General features: G+C 46.4%; 1 protein-coding gene across 1 annotated transcript in view; it reads right to left on the bottom strand.

The window, feature by feature from the left end:
• Positions 1 to 1,576: 1,576 nt before the first annotated feature.
• Positions 1,577 to 27,161, bottom strand: part of EEF1AKMT4 (EEF1A lysine methyltransferase 4) — a 42,558-nt gene continuing 16,973 nt past the window's right edge. Inside the window, exons 2-3 of the mRNA XM_087726125.1 lie at positions 22,815 to 23,098; positions 1,577 to 2,118 (exon numbers count right to left, since the gene is read on the bottom strand). Coding sequence (XP_087582251.1) covers positions 1,831 to 2,118; positions 22,815 to 23,098 — 572 coding nt within the window. The 3' untranslated portion in view covers positions 1,577 to 1,830. The remainder of the gene's footprint in view (positions 2,119 to 22,814; positions 23,099 to 27,161) is intronic.

Below are 27,161 nucleotides of genomic sequence, written 5' to 3'. Positions count from 1 at the left end.
AGGTTGAGGGGTCCCTCCCCAGAAAAAAACAGAATAATGTTGAATTTGGGCGCCAACCCCCTGAGATGGCCTCTCATTGGAGATTTGGATGGTGTCCTTATTCCTGTTTTTCAGAAGGTTTGTTAAGAGAAAAGGGGGTGAAAAGGACCTTGAAAGACACTTAAGGATTCAGAGCACAATGGCAAGATTATTTTTTTTTTAAAAAAACACACTTTTTCAGCTTCTAACCCACCTCTACCTTGCTTTCCATAAACTGGTTTACAATTTTACAATACGAGCAAGAGGATGAGCTTGGTGGGGTGGAAGGGAAGAGAAATTATTTTCTGCAACCAAGTTGGGAGCAGAAAGCGTTCCCATCCAATTCCCCTGAGAACAGCCCCCCCCTTGCCAATTGAAGAAGAGGCTTAATTGGGGGGGGGGGGGAAAGGTTGTATTAAAAATGCAGGGAATTACCCCAGATGACCTAAGAGCAACCTTGGCGACTTGACGACTGGTGGACTTCAACTCCCAGAATTCTAGGAGGCTAAGGCTGGACAGCCCTACTCTAAGCCACTCCCTCTTTCCTTTACATCCTGTGTGGGCGGAGTTTGCTCTATTGCAGGGGTCCTCAAAGTTGGAAACTTTTAAGACTTGTGGACTTCAATTCCCAGAATTCCCCAGCCAGGCTGGCTGGGGAATTCTGGGAGTTGAAATCCACAAGTCTTAAAGTTCCCAACTTTGGACACCCCTGCTCTATTGCAATTCATCATATTCCTTTAATGAGTCCATAAATCCCTTGCGGGGGTGGAATTTGGGCAACTGGCCAAGGTGGCGCAGTGGTTAAATGCAGCACTGCAAGCTACTGCTAGATCAGCAGTTCAACGGTTCAAATCCCACCGGCTCAGGGTTGACTCAGCCTTCCATCCTTCCGAGGTGGGTAAAATGAGGACCCAGATTGTTGGGGGCAATATGCTGACTCTCTGTAAACCGCTTAGAGAGGGCTGAAAGCCCTATGAAGCGGTATATAAGTCTACTGCTATTGCTATTGCTATAACTGGATGGAGCTGACTGGCCAGATGCCCTTCCTGTTGCCAATGCAGAGTTATATATTCAGCAGACACATTCTCATCGTGCCCAGAGAGAGAAATATCTGCCTCTACCTAGGATCGAACGGACAGACTCATGATTGCGAGGCGAGAGCTCCACCACTAGGGCACCGCGCCACTCTTTGCTCTGTTGTTACTATATCTGGTAAATCCAGACAGGATGTAAAGGAAAGAGGGAATAGCTTAGAGCAGAGCTCCCCCACTTTGGCAACATGACTGGCTGAGGAATTCTGGGAGTTGAAGTCCACCAGTTGTGAAAGTCGCCAAGGTTGGATACTCCTGACCTACAGGAGCAGTGGTGGGATTCAGCCGGTTCGCACCTATTCGGGAGAACCGGTTGTTAACTTTCTAAGCAGTTCGGAAAAAGGGTTATTGGAAGAAATCTCATTTTGTTTTTTCCCCACTTTACAGGGCTAATCCTGTAAGGAAGGCAGGAAGGAAACATTCTAGTGTTGTTTCTAGCCTCATCTCTATTGCCCTGCTTACAGAAACTGCCTCTTCGGTTAACCCTTATGACATTGTAACAGCTGAGGCGAAGCGCCCATTGACATGAGTGACCTTGAGTTGGCCACGCCCACCCAGCCATATGACCACCGAGCCACGCCTACCCAGCTGTTCATTAGGGCAGAGAACCGGTTGTTGAATTATTTGAATCCCACCACTGTACAGAGGTATCTTGGCACGGCCGTTTGAGACGTTGGCCCCACAAGCAGCTCCTTCCTTCGAGGCATTCCTTCCCTAGAGATCAGAGTTGAATGTTGAAGAGGTAGTTCTCACAATCCGGCTCCTGGAGGGGGCCCACTGGGGTGAGGGAAGAGGGATGGCGATGGAGGCTCTGCCCCAGAGCCAAGTCGGAGGGGGTCAACCCCCCTCCTTTCTTCATGACGTAGAGGAAGTAGTGGAAGTCCCTTCCGTAACTGAGGTGTTGGATGGACCAGTTGTAGGCACGCTGGGCGTAGTGACGCTTGCGGAAATGCGGCTGGGCGAAGGTGATGGAAATAAACTTCCCTCTGGGTTGCAGCACTCGGGCGACCTGGGAGAAAATAGGGAGATAGTTTACTGTTCTGATCCCCTCCTCCATCCAGTAATGAATGCTGAGACAAGCTTAATTGGAATGTCCTTTAATAGCAAGACACCAAAACCTCATGGCTGAAAGCCAAGCAAAACAAACAGATAAGGACCTTGGCAGCAACTCAGACAAACTCAGGCAGCAATAAACACAGATAAGGCTTGGCAGCAATCCAGGCTGTCAAGCTCACAGTACTGTCCTCCGACATTCAATCCTGCGTTGACTTCTGCAAAGAGGGCAGTGTGCACAAGTAGCTTTTTATAGTCTGGAGAGGAGCCTAATGACCACGAGCTGAGTATAATCACTTACTGTAATTGCGTAATTGTTTCTGACACCTAGTAGCTCTTCGATGGCGTGCATCCAGGAACAACTCACTACTGGCCTCCAGCTCACTCTCCCTTGTCTCCTCCCCACTGGTCCAAGGATCAGGTGCCTCCTGGTGGCCAACCAGCCTCTCTGCGCCCTGCTTGGAATCGGAACCCTGTCCAGGGTCCTCCACATCCTCACTGTCGGAGTCTGGTGGCAGCTCCAACGGCACCTGCTGGGCCACAACAATTTACAACGTACTCAGGGACCCAGGGTGGAATTGGCTACAGGTAGTCCTCGAGTTACAATTGGTCATTTAGTGACCATTGGAAGTTACAACAGCCCTGGAAAAAGTGATTTTTCAGGGCCGTTGTTAATTTTGAACCAGGGGTTGCTTGCTGCCAGCATTACTGCCAGTTTGGTGCGTGCAAAAAAATGTGTGCATGCGCATTTGCACATAAATAGGTCGGTGCGTGCACAATACATTAAAAAATGGGGGGGAAATTACATTGGTGCAATGAAAATCAGTATGGTGTCACTGTAGGAGAACCGGTTTGGGGGCGTGGCAGGCCTGGATCGCTGCTGGTTCCAGCCACCCAGGCCGCCAAACCACTACCAGTTTGGGCAAACCGGTCCTAACTGGTAGGAACCTACCACTGCTTTGAATGGCCAGTAAATGAACTATCGTAAATCAAGGACTAACTGTAATCTTCTCTGAGAACTTTGCTCCTTAAGACGCAACAATAAACCCTCACAATCATCCCCATCCTCTCTTTAAGAAGACTAGCTGATAACCTGGCGTTGTTGCCCAGGTATTTATTTATCCTAATCCATACATTTGTCCCCAAAAATAATCCCGTACCAAACGTAATGTCTAATGTTGGATTTTCCCCCTTACCAGAGGGAGCCCCCTTGCGGAGTACTGCGAAGCTGTTACCATGGCAACTCCGCTGTGTTGTACAGTAGAAGTTTTAAGGCACAACAGGCTGTATCTTAACAGAACACCCACCCGAGGAGTTTTAGGGGTGTCTTACCCCCACAGTATTTGTTTCCAGGGAGTAACTCATCTGTCTACCAAGTTTAAGGGGTGACTTAATGTCATGCAGCAAGATTCTTCTTTCCTACACACACACACACACACACACACACCTCTATGTCTTCCCTCCATGAAAAGTCCCAATTCTGCAGAAGAGAAAATGTGGCCTTAGGCCAGGGACGTCCCCACACCAGCTGACCAAGTCATGCTAATTCCAATGCAAGCCCTTCAACCCCCGTCCCGTGCGGGTAGTCCTTGACTTACGACCATTTATTTAGTGACCGGCCGAAATCACAAGGGCAATGAAAACAGGTTACAGGTTTCTCATGGCTGTTTTTTCCTCCCACATGTATAATCTTCGCATAAGCATCTCCAGGGTCGCTTGATCAAAATTCGGAACGCTCGGCAGTGGACTCTTACTTATGACGGTTGCAGCGTCCCTGGGTCACGTGATTCCCCTTTTGCCACCTTTCTGACAAACGAAGTCGAGGGGGAAAGCCAGACTCACTTAACGACCGTGACAGCGAAGGTTGTAAAATGGGAGTAACACTCACTTTGCTACCTCGCTTAGCAGCAGAAATGTTGGTCTCAACTGTCGTCGTAAGTTGAGGACTATCTGTAACGAGCTTCCCCTTGATTTTCTGGGAACGGGTGCTGGACCAGACCCCCCCCCTCCTCCCACTTCCCATTTTTGCTCAATTTGCACAGCTTCCCATTCCCCCTCCCCCCCCAAAAAAAACCCCTTCCGAGTGAACAACGGCAAGCCAAGATCTCACACGGACATGTTGTCCAAGATCTGGCTTTCTTTGCAGCTGAGTGGACTGACCCTTTTAATCATCATTTTCTCCTCTCTGGAACTAAACGGCTCCTAATAGGATGGAAAAGAACATCAATTTGCTTGCTTGGCTTTATCCAAAGTCAAAGGCACTTACGGCCACGGGCTGGGCGTGATCGGCATGCTAAGGCCAAGGCTGCAGGGTCTCCAACGCCAAGATTTGGCTGGCTGGTGCCTTCCTCTCCTTTTGCTCGCTGCGGGGGGTTCTGCTAGCGCAGCCAGCCTGTAGAACACACACATACACCCGCCCCCAATTTTACTCCTGAAGGACCCTCACTGGGGCAGGTGGGGATTGAATGCTCAACAGCCTGTAGGAAAGGCTGGGTCAGGGATAAGAACTGAGGCACTCTGCATTCGACAATTCCAGGAGAGTGAGAGAGAGGAGAGAGAGAGAAAGAAGAGAATAGAGGGAGAAAGGAGGCGAGGGGAGGGGGAGAGAGAAGACAGTGGAGAGAAAGAGAGGAGAAAGAAAAGAGAGAAAGAGAGGAGGGGGGGAAAGAGGGAAGAAAAGTAGAGAGAATTGAGAGGAGAGAGAAGAAGGGGAAAAGGATAGGGGAGAGAGAGGAGATAGTGGAGAGAAAGATAGGAGAAAGAAAAGAGAAAGAGAGGAAGAGAGGAAGAGAGGAGGAGAGGAGAGAAAAAAGAGGGAAAAGAGGATAGGGGAGAGAGAGGAGATAGTGGAGAGAAAGATAGGAGAAAGAAAAGAGAAAGAGAGGAGGAGAGGAGAGAAAAAAGAAGGAAAAGAGGAGAGGGGAGAGAGAAGAGATAGTGGAGAGAAAGATAGGAGAAAGAAAAGAGAAAGACAGAAGGAGAGGAGGAGAGAGAGGAGAGAGAAAAGAGGGAAAAGAGGAGAGGAGAGAGAGGAGATAGTGGAGAGAAAGATAGGAGAAAGAAAAGAGAAAGACAGAAGGAGAGGAGGAGAGAGAAAAGAAGTAGGGAGAATTGAGAGGGGGGAGAGAGAAAAGAATAAAGAGAGAAAGGAAGAGAGGGGAGAGAGAAGAGAATGGAAAGAGAGGAGAAAGAAAAGAGAAAGAGAGGAGAGAGAAAAGAGGGAAGAGCAGAGAGAATTGAAAGGAGAGAGAATTGAGAGAGAAAGGAATACAGGGAGAATTGAGGGGGAGAGAGAGTGGATGGAAAGAGGAGAAAGAAAAAAGAGGAGAAGAGAGAAAAGAGGGAAGAGAAGTAGAGAGAATTGAGAGGAGAGAGAAGAGAAGAGAAAAAAGAGAGATAGAAATTTATTAAATTTATTTGCCACCTATCTCACAGTGAGGCTATTCTGGACGGCTTAACAACAATATAACAAACAAAAGAACAAATATAAAAAATAACAACAGCAAGGAATGAAACGATAAAAACAATCCGTGGAAGCACAGTAATATGAAGTTTAAAAGATGGTATCAAATCCACCCTGCATGCGAAGGGGTAACAGGATTAAAAGCACCCTGTGCTTGTTATGGGGCAGCACCTCCTGCCTGGGTGCTGGGCAAGCCCCCTGTTCTTGGATCTCTCTTTTATCCTGGCACGCTGATCTTGTATCCTGGGCACAGCTGGGCATTGCTTTACATAAGCACAGGAGCCACCCTGAAGACAAGAGGCGGGAGGAATGTTTAAATCTCTCATTCGGTCAAACGGAGAGAGGCAAGATTTTTTCAATGGGAAAATGCTAGGAGGGCTACCTGTGTCAGAGACGGCCTCTCCTGGTTTGAGATTTTAATGACTGCTTCACACACCGTCACCCTTCGGGGGATTTCTGGGTTAGTCGCAACTTAACTCACCAAATTATGAGTGTTCCCACGTGGCTGGCTTCACCCAACATGCTATACTGTAGGTCACCACAAACGTAATCAAGGTTAAAAGGTAAAGGTTCCCCTTGCACATATGTGCTAGTCCAGTGATGGTTAACCTTTCCCCATCATGTGCCAAAAGGAGGGGGAGCGCAGGGGGGTCGTGCGTGGGCATAATTCTATGCGTGTGACCCCCACCCTCCCCCCACTTTTGGCACGCAATGGACCCACTTTTCACCCTCCCCAGGCTCCAGAGGCTTTCTAGGAGCCTGGGGAGGGTGAAAACGTCCTCCTGAAGCCTCCGGAGGGAGAAAAACGGCCCAACGCACAAACCAGACTTTCCAACTTCGGTTGTTTTTCACCCTCCAGAGGCTTTAGGGAAGCCTACGGAGGGCGAAAAACAGCCGAAAATAAAGGCCGAAATCAGTGCGCGCTGGAGCTGACAGGGCAACGCCTCATGGGCCCTAACAAATGGCTCCACGTGCCACCCATAGTTTCACCATCATGGTGCTAGTCGTTCCCGACTCCGTTTCAAAGCCAAAGAGCCAGCGCTTTCCGAAGACGTCTCCGTGGTCACGTGGCCGGCATGACTAAACGCCAAAGGCGCATGGAATGCTTCTACCTTCCTACCAAAGGTGGTTCCTATTTTTCTACTTGCATTTTTTAAGTGCTTTCGAACTGCTATGTTGGCAGAAGCTGGGACAAGTAACGGGAGCTCACTCTGTTACGCGGTGCTAGGGATTCAAACCCCCAAAATGCCAACCTTTCTGATCGACAAGCTCAGCGTCTTAGCCACTGAGCTATTGCATAAGGTAAGGTAGGTCCACAGGTAAGGACTTCCTAAATTCTCAGGCTGGGAAGGCGTGCTCATTGCCTCCTCCCTTCCCTGTCCTTGTTTCCCCCGAATTGGGAGTACGGTATGTCTGCATGCAAGCAAAGCATTTGATGTACCATGAAATTGTGGTCTCTCCCAGCTCAGGGACGGGCAGCCCTTTTAGGCTTACGGCTATGTTTTCATCCGGGCCAGTGGACAGTGGTTCAATGATGTCTCCTTGCCAACCAACGTGAGCAAAACATCCATCTGGCCTTTGAAGGGAGTTCAGGACATGGATTTGTAGGTGTTGGTCATTGAAGAAAAGGGATTGTATTGATGCCTTTACACGTTGGTGTTACACAACAGGATAGCAGGGGGAAAACAATAGAAGTAGTAGTCTTCGGCTCGCAACCATTCGTTTAGTGACTGCTCACAGTGACGACGACACTGTCCATTTTTCACACTTACAACCAGAAGAGGTATTTAGCAGGTTCGGGCGAACCGGAAGGGGAAATTTTGAGTACTGTATTTTTTGGAGTATGACGCACCTTTTTCTCTCTCAAAAAAAAAGCGGGGAAATCTGGGCGCATCTTATGCACTGAATATAGAATTTTTGGCCTTCTGGAACCCCGCCCTCTTTGCAAAAATGACCGTGCTTAGTCTTTAGGAGGCTTTCAGAGTGCTCCTGGAAGCTGGGGAGGGCAAAAATGAGCGAAAAATGGGTAGGTTTTTTGCTCGTTTTTGCCCCCCAGTTCCCAGGAGCACTCTTCACAAAAAACAGGCCGTTTTGGAGAGGTCTTTTTTAAAAATTTGCCACTGGATTCCCCACTGGATTCAAGGAGAAGAAGCGAAGAAACAGCGAAGAGCTTGTGCCCTTGCGAACTTGACCCAATCCTATCGTGCTGTTTTATTTACCGGATTTCTCCATCGTGGTTGCCCAAAGAGCACGTGAGGATAAAAAAGGACCGAAGCCAAGTGCAATGACAGCAAGGAGGTAGGGCCAAGTCAAAGCTAGGCCCGCCAAGTACAGAGGGACCGTCAGCCAAAGAAGCATCGTAAACTTAAGCCGGGCCAGGAAGAGGAAGGAAGGGAGGAAGGGAGACAAGGGGTTATCCCCTTCCTTTGCATATGAAGTTTTCCATTTTTCCATTTACATAGCATATAATCACATGTATACTATTACATAGCCAACATCATATTGTATTATTAAATCTCCGTGGAGATTCCCCGTGGAGATTCGTACCCTCACCACCCTCCAGGCCTTCCGCATAGCCCTTAAAACCTGGCTATTCCGACAGGCCTGGGGCTAAAGATTCGCTGCCCCTATTTCGAATGGTATGATTGTTGTGCTTTTTAACTATGTATAGTTTTGTGTTCTGGTTAAATTGTTTGTATCTCCCCCTTCCGTTTTTGAGTTGTGAGCCGCCCTGAGTCCCCTTAGGGAAAAGGGCGGCATACAAATGAAATAAAAACTCTAAACTCTAAACTCTGTATTATTAAATGTTTACATCAATTCACTTTACCATCAACTCCCAAATACAATTATTGGCTCCTCTGCTCTCCATACACCATATTTATACTTTATCTATCACTTTCTTCTCCCTCTCTCCTCTCCCTCCCTACCTCCTTTCTTCCCTCTGTCATCCTTTTCTCTTCTCTTCTTCCCCTTCCTCTCTCCTTCTCCTCTTCCCCCCTTTCCACTCCTCCTTTCTCTCCTCCTCTTCCCCCCACCCTCTCTCCTATCCCTCCCTTCTTCCCTTTACCTCCCTCCTCTCTTCCACACTTCCACATCTCATTTACTTGGTGTATTTCAGCTTCTGAGCAAGCTCCATTTTACGTTGATGATATTTATAATTCCTTTTCAATATACATATTTAATTTTAACGTATATCTTCTTTTTTTTAAGAAATAGAACAAAAAAGTATACATATATAGTCATTGTGTTTTTACACACACACACACACACACACACACACACACACACACACACACCAGCCTACTTTTGACCGAGATGTACATCTGGTTAGAATTCCCAGCTATACTCATCATTATAATTATAATTATACATCCTTACACGTCCCCAATTTGTGATTCTGTCTTTAAATCTCAATAGTTTCCCATTGTAAGTATATTTCACGTTCCCTCTCCATTTTTCCATATCTTGGATTAAATTACCCTTAATGAAAGAAAATGACCTGCCAAAGGACAACTCCTTCCCTAACCAGGGACAGGAATGAGCCAAACTTGAGTGGGGTGGGGAGATGCAGGACAGTTCAGTCACTGAAAAATATAACGCAACAATTGTGCAATTGCCAAGTCCCAGCTGATTAGCTGGGTCTTCTATTGTTGCCCTACGCAGGAGAAGGGAGCTGGAAAGCAGGTTAATGGGGTGGAGAGCAGTGGTGGGTTTCAAAAATTGTTCGAACCTACTCTGTGGGTGTGGCCTCCTTTGTGGGAGTGGCTTGCCGCCCATGTGACCGGATGGGAGTGGCTTGCCGCCCATGTGACCGGATATGAAGATGCCGACGACACTTGTCAGAACCACCTTAAATTACCTCACACACAGCACTGGCATGCATAAGAATAGGATGTCAACTTGTTTTTTAAAAGGCATCTTTGGTTTGCGTTAAAACAACTTCAACACCCGCAATGTTCTGATTGCACCACAAACGCAGTAGTCATCCTTACCTTTCACAGAGGCACTGAGTTTTATAAATAGGAGCATGATAGTGTGGAATAATCATATCCAAGGACCAGTGGTGGGTTTCAAAAAATGTTGGAACCTCTTCTGTAAGTGTGGCCTGCTTTCCGGGGCCACTGGTGGAACCTCTTCTAACCGGTTTGGTAGATTTGACGAACCGATTCTACCGAATAGACGCGAACTGGTAGGAACCCACCTCTGGTGGAGAGGGAATGGAGATTTTATAGTATCCTTCCCCTGCCACACCCACCAAGCCATGCCATGCCATGCCCACAGAGCCAGTAGTAAAACTTTCTGAATCCCACTACTGCTCGGTAGCCCAAGGAGGAGAAAAACAACAACAGGTGTCACCTACAACAGACAGTGTAAGGACTGCAACAGCCACTGTGTAGGACAGAGGGGCAGAAGACTGGCAGAGAGCATCTATGAACATCAACTAGCCGTCTGGAAACATGATGAAGATCCTTAATAACGCAATGCAGGGACCGACTCAATCACAGTTTATCTGGGAAAGTGTGAGCGTCCTAGAACAAGCTACATCCAAAAATAAATTGGATTGTAGCAAATAGCAAAATTCCTGGGAGCTTGGTATTCAGACAAATCAGCCATCGACCGACACACAAAAATAAACCATATTTAAAAACCATTCAAAACAGACAATAAAAAAGCTAAGAAGGAAACAAAAGGACAGCCTCTCCAGCAGCCCACATCCAGATAAGCGGGGATTAACACCAGCCAAAGGATCAAGCAGAAAAACAATTCCCTAATCAAGGAACTACCAAGAAGCGAATCAGACTACCATCAACATTGGCGTGGAAAGTTACTGTATGTAAACAGGGAGCAAATACCACGCTCACTGGCACTGATGAGGTTAGTTGAGTAATGAAACATCGGCCAGAAACAACTAAGCAAAGGAAGAATTTAACACATGTTATGCGGCAGCTAAAGAATGCTCCCCTAAAACAGGGGTGTCAAACTCGATTTCATTAAGGGCCGCATCAGGGTTGTGTGTGACCTTAGAGGGCGTGGCGGGGGTGGCCAGAGTGGGCATGGCCAGCTCAATGTCACTCATGTTGAGGGCGCCTGTGGTGAGCCAAGTACTCTGCCAGCAAAAATGTAGCAAGGGACAGCCATGCATGGCCCTCCTGAGCTCCATTTTCACTAGCAGAGGTCCCGCGGGCCAGATCTAAGCACCGCGTGGGCTGGATCTGGCCCGTGGGCCTTGAGTTTGACACCCCTGTCCTAAAACATGTGACGGTGGGAGTGTTGAATCTGAATGACACACTTGTATCACCAACCACACAATCTCACTTGAATGTATTTGTGTGAGCGCAGCCTATTTTTCTTGCATTCCCACATTGCAAAACTGATGGTGGAGGACGAATTAATGATTCATTTAACAAATGTGGCAAGCAAGGTCACAAAATGGGGCAAAAATCAGCTAATAACCATCTTGCTTAGCAGCAGATATGTTGGGCTCCATTGTGGTTGTAAATCGAGGATTACCTGTATTCTAATTTTAGCTTTGTTCTAAAACAAAACTAAAAAAAAATTAGTGTTTTAACTTTTTGGGGGGGGTTATGTTTTTATACCACTTTTTAAATGTTTTTATTCTGTTTTACTCTATTCTATGTTTTTATTCTAAGCTGCCTAGAGTCACTCAGATGAGATGGGCAGTAGAGAAAAGTGATGGATGGATGAATAATTAAATACAATTAAAAAAAAATGCTTCCACGTTTTAGGAAGTTGGAAAGGAAGGGCAAAACTCAGTTAACGAATTCCTCACTTCTGGTCTTCTAAGATTTTCCGGCCAGGTTTACACTTTGCACTGGATCACGGAAATCAGACGCGAGAACCGAGATCCAGGTGCGTAAAAGCACATTTCTGAAAGCTTCCAACATCAAGAATTTGGGGGTCGATAAGAGCAATTAGCTCAGCACATCTAAAAGACACTATATTATTAAAAAGCTGAAAGGTTTGATTTGAGGACCAGAAATGTGAAGAGACTGAAAGAAAAACGCTCTCTTTTTTTCATGCATCCCGCTAATAAACTATTCACTGTAAAGTGGAAGCAAAAAAATAAATAAATAAAAATAAAACACAGTTTTCTGGCTTTTTCCATGAGAATAGCAACATGTCTAAAAATGAGCTGAAGATCCCGTTTTCCGTGCCGAACACCATCTGTTGACTTAAATGGAGGGGACGAATCGAAGCCACAATCCTCCTGTTTGGATACTCCCACTGAAGGATTAAAAATGGAGCTGTGGGTGTAAAACGTGTCAGTAGGCCCAAGTCGGTTTCTGTGCCACAGACAGACAGTCCTTGACTTACGACCGGTCGCTGTTCAAAGATACAATGGGGGAGGGTACTTATGATCCAGTTCTGAGGTTCCAATTACTAGGTACCCCACTACTCGGCAACCGTCCTGCATTTATAGTCATATGCAGCATCCCATAGTCACATGGCCTCATTCTACTTATGGTTTTTGGCAAAACCAGGAAACAATGGGTTCGTTTAACAACGGATGGCTGTTCTGATCTAGGCTTCCCAAGATCATGAAGCCGACTCCTCGTCCCGATAAAACCCCTTTTATTTAGGTTAAAGGGAATTCCTCTCCAGCAAAGTCCTGGCCAACAGTCTTTCAAGAGATTCCACAACTACAGGCTTTTATCAGGCTTGGAGAGCTGCCAGGCCGATATCTTCCAAACGCCACGCTGTAGCAGCAATTCCTTGGCAAGAAGTCAGGAACAGATCTTCACCCTAATGAATTGAATTAATTATCTCCTGCAAACTCCACTCCCCTTTTGCTCCTCTTTATTCCCTATGGGAGGGGCCATTCACCGTCCACCTGTGGCTTTACTTTCGAGTTGACCCTTGTTCTTTAGCTGAACTCTTCTCCTGGCAGCTCTGCGCATGCGCACACTGGGAACAGGCTCCAGCTGTTCTTCTGCCTCACTGATGTCTGACTCCGAAGGCAGCTGAAAACTGGCATATGGCCCTGGCCCCCTCTCTGCCTCCCGACACAGAGCCCTCCTCAGACCCTTCCCCAGACTCCAGGACTGGCCCAGGTTCCTCCCCAACCTCCTCACTGTCTGAGTCTGCCACCAGCTCTGTTGGCCACTGGCGGGCCACAACAGTGGCCGAGAGAGACAATTGGGGAGTTTTGGCTCCAGTTTACAACCTTTCTTGTCACCATCGTTAAGTGAATTGCTGCAGTTGTAAAGTTGGTCACATTCGTTGTTAAAGGAATCTGGTTTTCCCATTGTCTTTGCTTGTCAGATCACCAAAGGCGATCACGTGACCCTCCCAGGGACACTGCAGGCGTCACAAATACGAACCGATTGCCAAGTGGCTGAATTTTCATCCCATGAATCGTGCAATGGTTGTGCGAAGAACGGCCGGAAAGTCACTTTTTAAAACTTTGAATGGTGACTGAACAATGGGTTGTAAACTGAAGATTCCCTGTGCTTTTCCCCTGAAAACTCATCTCCTTTTTAAGATTGTCCAAATCCTTGTCCTTTACTTCACCCTTGGTTTTCCTTTTCTTTTCTGACACTCTTTTAACACCCACCTACGTTTTTCTTCTTTACTCCCATATGTTCGAGATATTTTGACGGCAATTTTTGAGACTCAGAGCTTGTCATCCCATATTACGCTGTACAAGGTTTTAGACTGCTGCAGATGTACTAATGGAAGATCCTGGGCTTAGCGCTGCCTTCTGTTGCTCTATTAGAAGAAAGCAGTCGATCGTTTCCCTTCTTTCGGGTTTGTTTTTATAACCCTGGTTAAAAAAAAGTCAAAAACAGTTAACTGCGGTATCACTTCAGGTGTCCAGGTTAGGGATACAGGCCTGATGTTAAATACTTAAGGGCTTATCAGGAAGTTTAATGCTGTGGTACAGAGCTACACATACGCAGGACATGAAAAAATTAGTAAAAAACAAGCTGGCAACGGCGACCGGGGAACCGGTTCAGGGGCGTGGCCAGCCTGCCATCCCAACCGGTTTTGCAACCCAGTCCCAATTTCCACCGGTTCACCTGAAAGAGTGTGAACCGGAAGCAACCCACCTCTGAGGGGAAAAACCCCTAAATACCGTATTTTTCGGAGTATAAAACGCACCCTTTTCCCTCAAAAAAGAGGGTGAAAATCTGGGTGGGTCTTATACACTGAATATTGCATTTTTTGCCTCCCTAAATCCTGCCCCTTCACCAAAATGGCTGTGGGTAGCCTTTAGGAGGCTACCAGAGTGCTCCTGGGGACTGGAGAGGGCAGAAATGAGCAAAAAAAATGGGCTCTATAAGCCTCCTAAAGGCTATGAATCCCTTTTTTTGACAAAAAACGGGTCATTGTTTTGTGAAAACAGACCGTTTTTTCACTCGTTTTTGCCCCTCCCAGCCCCAGGAGCACCCTACAAGTCTCCTAAAGGTTATTCATACCCATTTCATGAAAATGGACCCTTTTGGGTAGGTCTGCAGAGTGCAAAAACTTTTTTTTAATTTGCCTATTCAAAATCTTGGTGCATCTTATACTCCGGTGGGTCTTATACTCCGAAAAATACGGTAATCCAGATAGCAAAATGCAATTGTTATATTTTGAAAGAAAAGGAGTTTTTAGTCAGGTAAGTGTTAATAAACACTAGATGTACTTGGGGACCGTTTTCCTAGAGTTCCATAGCATCCGGTGTAGAAAATACATTTTGTCCCACATTTAATATGATGGATTAGCGCAGCAGTTCTTGGTTTGACCCAGTTACCCCTTTTCCTAGTCTAAATGTCATTATCACTTCCCCTCCTCCCCCGAAAGACGGTGGCTCTGTGGTTTTACACAAGGGACTCAGCGGCAGCAGACCTGAACTGGACTCATACATAAGCAATATGATCTTTTTAATTTTATTTTTAATTAGATGACAAACAATATTGGAGAGTCGGTTTGGTGTAGGGATTAAGGTGCTGAGCTAAAAACGAGGGAATGGCGAGTTCTAGTCCTGCCTTAGGCATAAAAGTCAGTTGGATGACTTTGAGCCAATCCCCAGGAGACTGGGAGTTCTAGTCCCACCTTAGGCATGAAAACTGGCTGGGTGACTTTGGGCCAATCACCAGGAGGCTGTGAGTTCTAGTCCTGCCTTAGGCATGAAAGCTGACTGGGTGACTTTGGGCCAATCACCAGGAGATTGGAAGTTCTAGTCCCACCTTAGGCATGAAAACTGGCTGGGTGACTCTGGGTCAATCACCAGGAGGCTATGAGTTCTAGTCCCACCTTAGGCATGAAAACTGGCTGGGTGATTTTGGGCCAATCACCAGGAAGCTGTGAGTTCTAGTCTCACCTAAGGCATAAAACTCAGTTGGGTGACTTTGGGCCAATCACCAGGAGTCTGTTAACCTTTGACATACGACCACAATTGAGGCCAGAATTTATGTTGCTAAGTAAGAAATATTTTGGACATGTAATGCGACACCCAGAAAAATACAGTATCCTTCACTTCATCCTCCAAGGAAAGATTGAAGGCAAATGAGGTCCAGGCAGAAGAAGAACATCATGGCTTCAAAATCTAAAGGACTGGTTTGGACAAAATTCAACAGCACTTTTTCGTGTGGCTGTTGGCAAAAATAGGATTGCCAACATGATCGCCGACGTCCGATGACAGATATGGCACAAGAAGAAGAAGTAAGAAACATGTTAAGGGAGTTTTGCTCCATTTTATGACTTTTCTTGGTACATTTATTAAGTGAATCACTGCAATTGTTAAATTAGTAACATGGTTGTGAATCTGGCTTCTCCATTGACTCTGCTTGTCAGAAGGTCACAAAAGTGGATCACGTGACCCCGGGACACTGAAACTGTCATAAATAGGAGATCGTTGAAAAGCATCCGAATGTCAATCGGGATTCTTCAATGGCCACAGGTGTGGAAAATGGTGGTAGTCCATCTTTTTCAGTGTTTTCAATAAACGAACTGTTGTAAGTTGAGGACTACCGTTACAGTCCTAAATCAAGGATTATCTGCAGATTGTGTGTGCATCTTAGCCAGCATGGTCAAAGGCTTATTGAAAACAGGAGGTTTGTTGTGGCCCGCCAGCGGAGCCGGAAGCAGAGTTGGACAGTGAGGAGGTTGGAGAGGAGCATCGGCCAGTCCTGGAGGCTTGGGAAGGCTCGGACGAGGGCTGTGCGTCGGAAGCAGGGACAGGGCCGAGGCCGTCTGACAGTGATCAGGAGCCTATGGAACTAGACAGCAGTGAGGCAGAGGAACAGCTGGAGCCTGTTCCCGGTGTGCGCATGCGCAGAGCTACCAGAAGAAAAGAGCAACTCAGAAATCAGTGTCGACTTGGGAGTAAAGCCACAGGTGGAAGGTGATTGGCCCCTCCCATAGGAAATGAAAGAGGAGCAAAAGGGGAGTGGGCTTTTGCAGGACACAATTCGTTCATTCCGTCATTCGATTAGATAGGAGAATGAAAATCTATCCGTGAATCTCAGAGACTCTATGCCCAGTCTTTCCTCATTTGGGAAATACTTACATGGCCGCTTTCCAAGATAGATAAGGTCTGTAGTCATAATTACTCCTTCGAAAGTCTGTTTGCCGGGCCTTGCTGAATGTGAAGGAGAGGAATTCACGTTTGTTTAATAAAAGGGGTTTTGTCGGGACTCTGGCGCCTGCTTTTTGGGGAAGTCAGTTATAGAGCCGAGGTGGCGCAGTGGTTAAATGCAGCACTGCAGGCTACTTCAGCTGACTGCAGTTCTGCAGTTCGGCTGTTCAAATCTCACCGGCTCAGGGTTGACTCAGCCTTCCATCCTTCCGAGGTGGGTAAAATGAGGACCCGGATTGTTGTTGGGGGCAATATGCTGACTCTGTAAATCGCTTAGAGAGGGCTGAAAGCCCTATGAAGCGGTATATAAGTCTAACTGCTATTGCTATTGCTATAAGTCTAGTTTAAGAACAGGTTTAAGAAAACTGTGGCAAAGCACAGAGGCTAAGCCTTACCTAGGAAATCTCTTCTCCCCAAGGCCATTTGAATTTTATCTATTGCATCGGAGTGAGGTGCTAGGCTGCTCCGCTCGTGGACTCTGAACAGCATCCATTCCAACCTTGCAGTGAACTGTGCTTAAAAACTATACCGTGAAAAGGAAAGAAATCGATGGCATTACCCAAGCAGCACAGAGGACGGGGGGAACAATCATTACAATAATAAAAGCCCAATGAAGATCACCACATTCACAGCCTCGGAGGCACGATGGAATCACCAGGTTTTAATGACCTTCCTAGAAACCACGAGGGAAGCCACTGGTAGCTGCCTCTGGGGAAAATGTGACAGCCCCATTAATGAGGAAAAGAAGAAACAAGCAGCATAAAAAGGGTTGGAAGAGACCTTGGAGGTCTTCTAGTCCAACCCCATGCCCAAGGGAAGAGATCCTACATGGGGAGGGGGAGCTAAAAATTAGGGGTGGTTAAATTGTCCTAATCCTTCCCATTACTGGAGATCTTCTGTGGTTATCCTACTTTTCAAATATTTGCTGCGGATTTTTGTTTGATTGTTGGCTACCTGGAAATCATTGCCGTAGAGTTTGTACCCTAAATAGAATAGCAGAGTTGGAAGGGACCTTGGAGGTCTTCTAGTCCAACCCCCTGCCCAAGGGAAGAGATCCTATATGATTCCAGACTTTCTTTGGGCTTGGTGGGATGATACACAGAATAACAGAGCAAAATTAACATAGTTGGAAGGGACCTTGGAGGTCTTCTAGTCCAACCCCCTGCTCAAGCAGGAGACCCTATGCTGTTTCAGACAAATGGTTATCCATTCTCTTCTTAAAAACTTCCACTGTTGGAGCATTTACAACCTCTGGAGACAAGTTCCAATGATTAATTGTTCTCACTGTCAAGAAACCTCTCCTTAGTTCTAGGTTGGTTCTCTCCTTGATTAATTTCCATCCGTTGCTTCTTGCCCTCAGGTGCTTTGGAAAATAGATTTACCCCCTCTTTATTGGAAAACTACTATCATATCACCCCTAGGTCTCCTTTTCATTAAGTTAAAGATTCTCCTCGCATATATGGTGCTAGTCGTTCCCGACACTAGGGGGCGGTGCTCATCTCTGTTTCAAAGCCAAAGAGCCAGCCCTATCCGAAGACGTTCTCTGTGGTCAAGTGGCTGGCATGACTCAACGCCGAAGGCGCACGGAACGCTGTTCGCTTCCCACCAAAGGTGGTTCCTATTTTTCTACTTGCATTTTTTTACGTGCTTTCGAACTGCTAAATTAGCAGAAGCTGGGACAAGTAACGGGAGCTCACTCCGTTACGCAGCGCTAGGAATTCGAACTGCCAACCTTTCTGATCGACAAGCTCAGCATCTTGGCCATTGAGCCACCACGTCCCTTTCATTAAACTACACATACCCAATTCCTGCAATCATTTTTCATGTATTTTAGCCAAGAATCATCTTTCTTGCTCTTCTCTGAACTCCACCAAGGGACTGCCTGGGGAGGAGGGGAATTTGAGGGGAGCCAGAATATGGGGTGGAGGTAGTAGCAAAATGGTCTCTTTCCCAAGCTCGCCCAGATGTTTAAGGAGATTCTCACTCATCCAGATCATGGTTGTCTCACAAGTGCTTTTGCAAGGCAACTGGGTTTTCTGGATTTTTGTTTTTATTTGAGTAGGAAGTTAGCATCCACTCCTTTGCTAGGAAAATGAGATATTCTAGGAAATATTAAAAGAGCATATTTTCCCTAAAAGGGAGGCAGAAACTTACCCACCCACCCCCCACAACGTTGTCAATGGGCCATTAAGGCCTGGGTCAGTCTATTCTACATAACAAAGATCTACCTCCTTTAGGCAGAGCCATAATAGGAATCCCCAAAGCCCTTTCATTACATCATCACCCAACAAGGCTCAACCAAGCTTGGGACTCAAAAGACAGCCAGCCTATAAAGTTAGCTAACAACCCCCCCCTCCCGCCCCCTGGGAGTCTGACCACCAATCAGAGTGCATTTCTTGCACAGGAATGGGAAGCTCTGGGGTGGGGCCCAGAGAGAGCATAAAACCAAGCCACTCTCAGCATCTCTCGCTCTTTCCCCCCCTCCTCCACCCAACATCTTCAAAGCATGTGGTCCTGTCCACCATTAAAAACCATCTTTCCAAGCAGCCTCCATGTTTCCAGTGTCTTTCCCCCCACTTGGAACCGAACCCAGATGTGATGTTTTTTCCAAACAAAACTTTGGAGAGTTTTGCAGCAAGGGGGGGTGGGGGGGGGAGAAGGAACTGGGGAGGGCGGAATGATGACCAAAAGAAAATAAACATGCATCTTTCTCCCTTCTTGGAGCATGTGGACGGTAAACGTGTGCATGCGTGTGCCTGCACATACACAGGCATGCACACTCCGCTGCCTCTCCCTCTCCCCCCCCGCCGCAAATTCAATATGGTTGCCGCAGCTCAATTAACATCCCCAAGAAAACCTGACTTGTCCCTCCCTCCCCCCCTCACCTAGTCAATACCGCCAGTCAGGGATGGGGGTTGCCATAGAAACAGGGAGAGCCGGCCTAGTGGATTTTTTTTTAATTCCCCCCCTCCTCTCTCCCTGGGGAGGGCAGGGAGGAAACCTCCAGGTAATGAGATGCAAATTGGGAAAAAGGGGGGGGGGAGAAAAAAGCGGGGAACATTTTTATTTATTTATTTGGCTTGTCAAACGTGTGCACGATAACAGGGATAAGTATAACCGAAGTTGGACAACTGGGAGAAAATGGCGCGGGGGGGAGGACAAATTGCACCCCCTTCAAAAAAAAAAGGCTTGGGAGGGCACTTTTTTGGGGGGGGGCAGATCCATAGCTGGGTCCTTCCTGCTCTGAATCCCTTGTCGGGGGGGGGGCTGCCAGGCGCTTCCCCGGGGCTGCACCCTTCGCCAGGAAACCGAAAGAGGCCTGATTGGAGTGAAGGGCCCGCCATCTGCAAGCTGCTATTTGTGACAGAGAAGCGTTGCCGTGGCAACAGCAGGCAGCTGTGCTTTGTTTTGATGGCGGTGCAAGGCGGGGGGGGGGGGAGAGAAAGGGGGGGGTGACGAGAGGAAGCGGGCATGCTTTTTTGGCACGGAGGGAATCTCTTCGAAACGAGGACGGTCCCGCAGGTGCATCAAACCCGCTGGGCTTCTTTGCCCGGTAAAGTGTATTTTATTTATTTTATGATATTTTTATTGGCTGGGGATGATGGATCCGGTCCCCATTTTTCTGTCGGGGAAACTTGCTCAACAGGTGCCCTGGTATAAAGAGCTTCCGAGCTCAACTTCTGGAAGGGCACCGGAATCGGTCGGCCAAACTTTTCAAAATGATGCCAAGCCAGGAACGGCCCAGGCGATCGCCAGCAACAGGGCAGCTCGGATCTCGTTGTCGCCTCCCAATGTTGTGCCAAGAGGAAGAAGCTGGGCTCTGGGCAGGGGGGGGGGGGGCTTCCATGTTCCCTGTTGGGCTCAAACAAAAAAGCCAATGCAATCCTAAGTTGCATGAACAGGGGCTGCCATGAAGAGGAAGGGGTCATCCTATGCTCCAAAGCACCTGAGGGCAGGACAAGAAGCAATGGGTGGAAACTAATCAAGGAGAGAAGCAACCTAGAATGGAGGAGAAATTTCCTGACAGTTAGAACAGTTAATCAATGGAACTACTTGCCTCTAGAAGTTGTGAACACTCCAACACTGGGAGTTTTAAAGAAGATGTTGGATAACCATTTGTTTGAAATGGCATAGGGTCTACTGCCTAAACAGTGGGTTGGACTAGAAGACCTCCAAGGTCCCTTCCAACTCTGTTATTTTATTCTATTCTATTCTATTCCATTCTAATTCTAATTCTAATCCTATCCTATCCTATCTTATCCACGTGAGGTAGTAATACCGCTCTATAAAACCTTAGTAAGATCACACTTAGAATACTGCATCCAGTTTTGGCCACCACACTATAAAGAAGATGTTGAGACTCTAGAAAAAGTGCAGAGAAGAGCAACCAGGATGATCAGGGGACTGGAGGCTAAAACATAGGAAGAACGGTTGCAGGAACTGGACACGGCTAGTCTAGTGAAGAGGAGGACCAGGGGAGACACGATAGCAGTCTTCCAATATTTGAGGGGCTGCCACAGAGAGGACGGGGGGTCAAGCTATTTTCCAAGGCACCCAAAGGCCAGACAAGGAATAATGGATGGAAACTGACCAAGGAGAGATTCAGCCTGGAAATAAGGAAGGATTTTCTGACAGTGAGAACAATCCACCCATGGAAGAGAAGTTGCCTTCGGAGGTTGTGGGAGCTTCATCACTGGAGGCTTTCAAGAAGAGATTGCTTGGATGGGGGGGGGGGGGGGTTGGACTGGATGACCTACAAGGTCCCTTCCAACTCTTGTTATTCTAAATACTTCCTAATCCCAAATTCAGGTAGCCCTCGACATACAATCATTTGTTTAGTGACCATCTGAAGTTACATTGGAAAAAACGACTTATACTACTTGCATATCAGTGCTTCTGTGATGAAATGATCTGTTGGTGACATCATCGTTGTCCAGGGAATGCCCAGTTGGGGGCTCCTTCTGTGTCCCGTGAAGAGACCATTTTTCATACTTATGACCGCTGCAGCATTCCCATGGTCATGTGATCAAAATTTGGATGCTTGGCAATCGGTTCGTATTTATGACGGTTTGCAGGATCTCGTGTGTGTGTGTGTGTGTGTGTGTGTGTGTGTGTGTGTGTGTGTGTGTGTGTGTGACACGTGATCCCCTTTGGTGACTTTTTGGCAAGCCAAGTCAATGGGGAAGCCAGATTCACTTAACAACCGTGTTACTAACTTAACAACTGCAGTGATTCACTTAACAACAAGCAGTAAGAAAAGATCATAAAACGGTGGCAAAATTCACCTAAAACTTTATTGCTTATCAATGGAAAATTCCAATGGAAAGGCTGGCTGGGGAATTCTGGGAATCGAAGTCCACACCTCTTCAAAGTTTGAAAAATACCGCTGGAAATGATCAAGAAAAGATGATCATGAAAACCACCATGTGGTGGTTTAGGAGAAAGAAAAAGAAGAAGTTAGGGGAAAGAGGGAGAAGAAGGAAAAGAATTAAAACTGGGACTTTTGGGAGCCCAAGAGTAAGCGGTTAAAAGAGATGAAGAAAGGGAAAAAGAATTACAATCAGTAGACTAAAGAGAATAGTAGTAAGATTGTGATTGTGATGTAACTAATTAAGAAATAAAGAAATGATGATGCATTGTTAATTGTAGAAAAAAATGGAAAGAAATGTTCTCTAGGCTTAAATTGAATTAGAGAATGTATGCTGTTTATAGCCAAATATACCAATGGGGAAAATAAGAAAGGTAACTTTGAAGGGGCAATTGAAGATATGGCTCCTGCATTAAGACAAAATAATCATAAAGGTTCAAGGTTCAAGGTTCATTTTATTTATATGCTGCCCTATTCCCAGGGGGACTCAGGGTGGCGCACAAACCCAAGGAGGGGAAGGGAAACACAAGAACTACAACAAAAAGTACAGGGAATTTAAAACAACCAACAGCCACACGATTCAAGAGGGGAAGGGAACTCATCGACCCCAGGCCTGCCGACACAGCCAGGTTTTAACGGCTTTTCGGAAGGCCTGGAGAGAGGTGAGGGTCCGAATCTCTGCGGGGAGCTCATTCCAAAGGGCCAGAGCCGCCACAGAGAAGGCCCTCCCCCGGGTAGTAGCCAGATGACATTGGCTAGTAGACGGAACCCGGAGGAGGCCTAATCTGTGTGATCTAATGGGTCTTTGGGAGGTAATTGGCAGCAGGCGGTCTCTCAAGTACCCAGGTCCAATACCATGAAGGGCTTTATAAGTGACGACTAGCACCTTGAAGCGTATCTGGAGACCAATTGGTAACCAGTGCAGCTCGTGGATGATAGGTGTAATGTGGGTGTACCGAGGTGCACCCACAATCGCTCACGCGGCTGCATTCTGGACGTGCTGGAGTCTCTGAATGCTCTTTCATCTTCAAATAAAGATGAAAAATAATGGAAGAGAATAATTTGGCAGAAAGTGAAACTATGACATAAAAAGGACTATGTAAATGAGAGGAGGTAAAAGAAAAGACCCGGACAACTTTTCGTTCCTATAATATGTATAATTTGTATTAAAAGATTAAAAAAACCTTGAATACCATGTGGGTAGCATTTCATCTACCAAGGATCCATAGCACTAACCTCAGTTAATACTTGGTCCACAAGTATCTTGGCTTCTTGGGAGACATTCCAGAGGTCCTTTTCTTCCACCATGATGGAATCTAGAAAGCCTTTCTCCAAGACCACGTCAAAGCTTCCGTCCGTGAAGGTCAAGAACCGGGCATCCATTACCGCCCAATGCAAGCCGGAGCAATGCGCGTAACGGTCTCGCATCCTTGAAATGCACACAGCGGAATAATCTATGTTGGTGATGTCCGTGTATCCAAGCTGGAAAAGGTCGTAACTCAGGGCACTGTTCCCACAACCTGCAGAAGACACATTAGTGAGTTGGTTATTCTCAAGGATTTCCCAGCGGGCAATCGGTCAGCAAGCTGGGAGCGTCAGCCACTCTATCTATAAAGTCAGATATTTAAAAGAATAACAGAGTTGGAAGGGACCTTGGAGATCTTCTAGTCCAACCCCCTTCTCAAGAAGGAGAATGCCATTTCAGACAAATGGTTGTCCAACATCTTCTTAAAAACTTCCAGTGTTGGAGCACCTACAACTTCTGGAGGCAAGTTGTTCCACTGATGAAAAGTTCCCACTGTTAGGAAATTTCTCCTTAGTTTTAGGATGCTTCTCTTCTTGGTTAATTTCCACCCATTGCTTCATTTGCCTTCTGGTGCTATGGAGAATAGCTTGACTCCCTCTTCTTTGTGGCAACCCCTCAATATTGCTATCATGTCTCCCCTAGTCCTTCTTTTCATTAAACTAGACATACCCAGTTCCTGCAACCGTTCTTCATCTGCTTTAGCAATAGCAATAGCAGTTAGACTTATATACCGCTTCATAGGGCTTTCAGCCCTCTCTAAGCGGTTTACAGAGTCAGCATATCGCCCCCAACAATCCGGGTCCTCATTTTACCCACCTCGGAAGGATGGAAGGCGGAGTCAACCCTGAGCCGGTGGTGAGATTTGAACAGCCGTTGAACTGCTGAACTGCAGTCAGCTGAAGTAGCCTGCAGTGCTGCATTTAACCACTGCGCCACCTCGGCTCTTTTAGCCTCCAGCCCTTTAATTATCTTTGTTGCTCTTCTCTGCACCTTTTCCTGAGTCTCAACATCTTTTTTTTATAATATGGTGAGTGGATCAAGCATATGGGATTGCAAAAGAATCACACTGAAAAATTAGAACAAGTAATACTATTCCAGATGTCAAGGAACGGTTGCCAGAAATCTGGGAATCTATGTTTTGGAAAAAAAGACAATGTTTTCTACTGATATTTTCAAAGGATGCAGCAGTATGCGTTATTCTGGCAGAGATCTGGCTTTATTTTATGGTAATATTTTGTACATATTATAGTAATGTATTATTAGTAAACCAGAAACTATTAGTAAGTTACAAAATATAATGTAGATTTCTCCTCCCGCAATTTTTTCCCCTCGTTCTTCCCTTGTTTGTATTTTTTAGATTGTTTGAGGTTTTCTCTTTTCTAATTTTTTTTTGGGGGGGATGGAGGGGAATTAGGCTTGAAGATTTTGTCAATTGCATAATATTTTTAGACAGGCAGACCAAAAGATATTTTAAAAACTCAGGTATTTGTTTCATGCCAGTCCAATGATCTCATTAGCCTCCCTACAAGAAATGCCATTAAAACACAGCTCCTGGGTTTAAAAAAAAAACTCCCAACCAAATAAAAAGCTTTTGTACATAAGAGGCTGAAATTCTCAACTCACCCTGAAATATTTGTATTTTAGATGGCATCCTTGTTTTCCGTAACGTCGAACTGTTCAAGAATGTGAATTTCAAAAATTCAACTGCCAAGGGTGTTAATACTGTGAATGCACTGACAGTGGGAGTCCCCAGATGTGGTTTTTTTCAGGAGGCAACTGGACTTGTTTTTTTTTCTTTTTTTTCTTTTCTTTTTCCATATATTTTTATTATTTTTACATTTAAAACAATGCAGTACCGCGAAGTCGGAGTGTCTATACATTCACATTATATACAGCTAGGCACAACTATTTACAATTAGCCCACTTAATACATTATCAATCCTTCTGTCCAATCACAATATATACAGTTTGTTCCAGTCTTGTTCCCTTGTCTTATACCAGTCATAAAATCTGTTCCAGACTTCAAAATATTCTGATTCCCCTTTATTTTTAAGTTCAAGAGTGAGCCTATCTACTTCCGCACAGACCAACACTTTTCTGATTATATCAGCCGAGGTGGCACAGTGGTTAGAGTGCAGTACTGCAGCCACTTCAGCTGACTGCTAAGCTGCAGTTCGGCGGTTCAAATCTCACCGGCTCAGAGTTGACTCAGCCTTCCATCCTTCCAAGGTGGATTAAATGAGAACCCAGACTGTGGGGGCAATAATGCTGACTCTGTAAACCGCTTAGAGAGGGCTGAAAGCCCTATGAAGCGGTATATAAGTCTAACTGCTATTGCTAACTGCTATCTGTATTTTCTTTGAAGACGTTTCACTTCTCATCCAAGAAGCTTCTTCAGCTCTGACAGGGCAGTGGGGAATGGGAATCCTGTCGGAGCTGAAGGATGAGAAGCGAAATGTCTTCAAAAGAAAAAGAAAAAAGAAGAAGAAAGTCCAGCTGCTTCGTGAAAAAAGCAACTCTGAGATAACCATGACCTGAAATGACCGAGAATCTCTACAGACTTCCAACACTGGGAGTTTCTAAGAAGAGAATGGGCAACCATTTGTCCGAGATGGTGTTTCCTGCCTGAGAAGGGGGTTGGACTAGAAGACCTCCTGTGGTCCCTTCCAACTCTTGTTATTCTGTTATTAAAAACAACGAACAGTCAAAACTCTGAACTAGGATGTTTTTTCTTTTCCTCCTGGAACCCTGAATGCCTCTGAGCATGTGCAGAGTGCGTGCATCAAATGCAGAGGGCCTTTCCTGAGAATCGCAGGTTTCAGGTTTCGTTTTATTTATATGCCGCCCTATTCCCAGCGGGACTCAGGGCGGCGAACAAACCCAAGGGGGAAAGGGAAACACAAAAGTACAAATGCAAGCATTTAAAAATAGCCAACAGCCACACAGATCGAGAGGGGAAGGGAACTCATCAACTCCAGGCCTGCCGACAGGTTTTAACGGCTTTTCGGAAGGCCTGGAGAGAGGTGAGGGTCCGAATCTCTGCGGGGAGTTCGTTCCAAAGGGCCGGAGCTGCCACCGAGAAGGCCCTCCCCTGGGTAGTAGCCAGATGGCATTGGCTGGTAGACGGAACCCGGAGGAGGCCAGCCCTGTGTGATCTAATGGGTCTTTGGGAGGTAATTGGCAGAACAGGCTCTCTCTCTCTCTCTTCCTCCTGGTTAAACCAGGCTGGTTTCCGCTTCTGAGGGCAGAATCCACCACCCTGCTTGCTTGCCCAATTCCAGATGTGCCCCGTTTAAATCTGTACTCTTTTAAACATTTCCCTGCGAAGGTTTTATCCAAAGAAACGCGAGTGGCAGGACAGCCAAGGGTGGGAAAGAGAGGGAAAAACGGGGCAGAGTGGGTGCTGCAGATCACAATTAACCTAATTAGGGAGGAAACAGCGGTTAATGAGTGGGTTGCAATAAGCACTTTAATTACTTTTGCAGAGAGCTTGGAAATTCATACGTCTGGCACCTTCTCGGAGGGAGAGAGAGAGAGAGAGGCACAGACAGAGCCCTGGCATTTAAAGAAAAGATACCTGGATCAACTTGATCCTTGGATTCTTGACCTAAGGCAGTGATGGTGAACCTTTTGGGCACTCAGTGCCCAAACCGGAATGCATGCACCAGAGTGCTGGAAACCCAAAGACCAGCTGGCCAGTGGCGAACCTATGGGATGTGTGCCAGAGGTGGCACGCAGAGCCTTCTCTGTAAGCATGTGCACCGTTGCCAGCTTCTCTTCAGATTTCTTCGGGTTTCCAGTGCTCCGGAGCACGCATGCGTGCTGGCCAGCTGGTCTTCATGTGTCCCAGAGCACTGGAAACTCAAAGAAAGCAGAAGAGCAGCTGGCAATGGCACACATGCCCACAGAGAAGGCTCTGCGTGATACCTCTGGCACACACACCATAGATTTGCCATCACGGAGCTAAGGGATTCCCCCCCCCCCCGCTCACCTCCTGGAGGATAATATGCAACCCAGTGGTGGGATTCAGCCGGTTCGCACCTATTCGGGAGAACCGGTTGGTAACTTTCTAAGCAGTTGGGAGAACCAGTTGTTGGAAGAAATCTCATTTTGTTTTTTCCCACTTTACAGGGCTAATCCTGTAAGGAAGGCAGGAAGGAAACATTCTGGTGTTGTTTCTAGACTAATTTTTATTACCCTGCTTATAGAAACTGCCTCTCTGGTTAACCCTTATTACATTGTAACAGCTAAGGTGAAACACCATCAACATGAATGAT

This window comes from Thamnophis sirtalis, unplaced genomic scaffold (genome assembly GCF_051295495.1).
Source record: "Thamnophis sirtalis isolate CommonGarterSnake01/CBP01778 unplaced genomic scaffold, rThaSir2_p1.2 scaffold_11, whole genome shotgun sequence".
NCBI classification, from domain to species: domain Eukaryota; kingdom Metazoa; phylum Chordata; class Lepidosauria; order Squamata; family Natricidae; genus Thamnophis; species Thamnophis sirtalis.
Note: the sequence above shows the minus strand (reverse complement) of the source record. Positions and strands in the feature narration are given on the sequence as shown.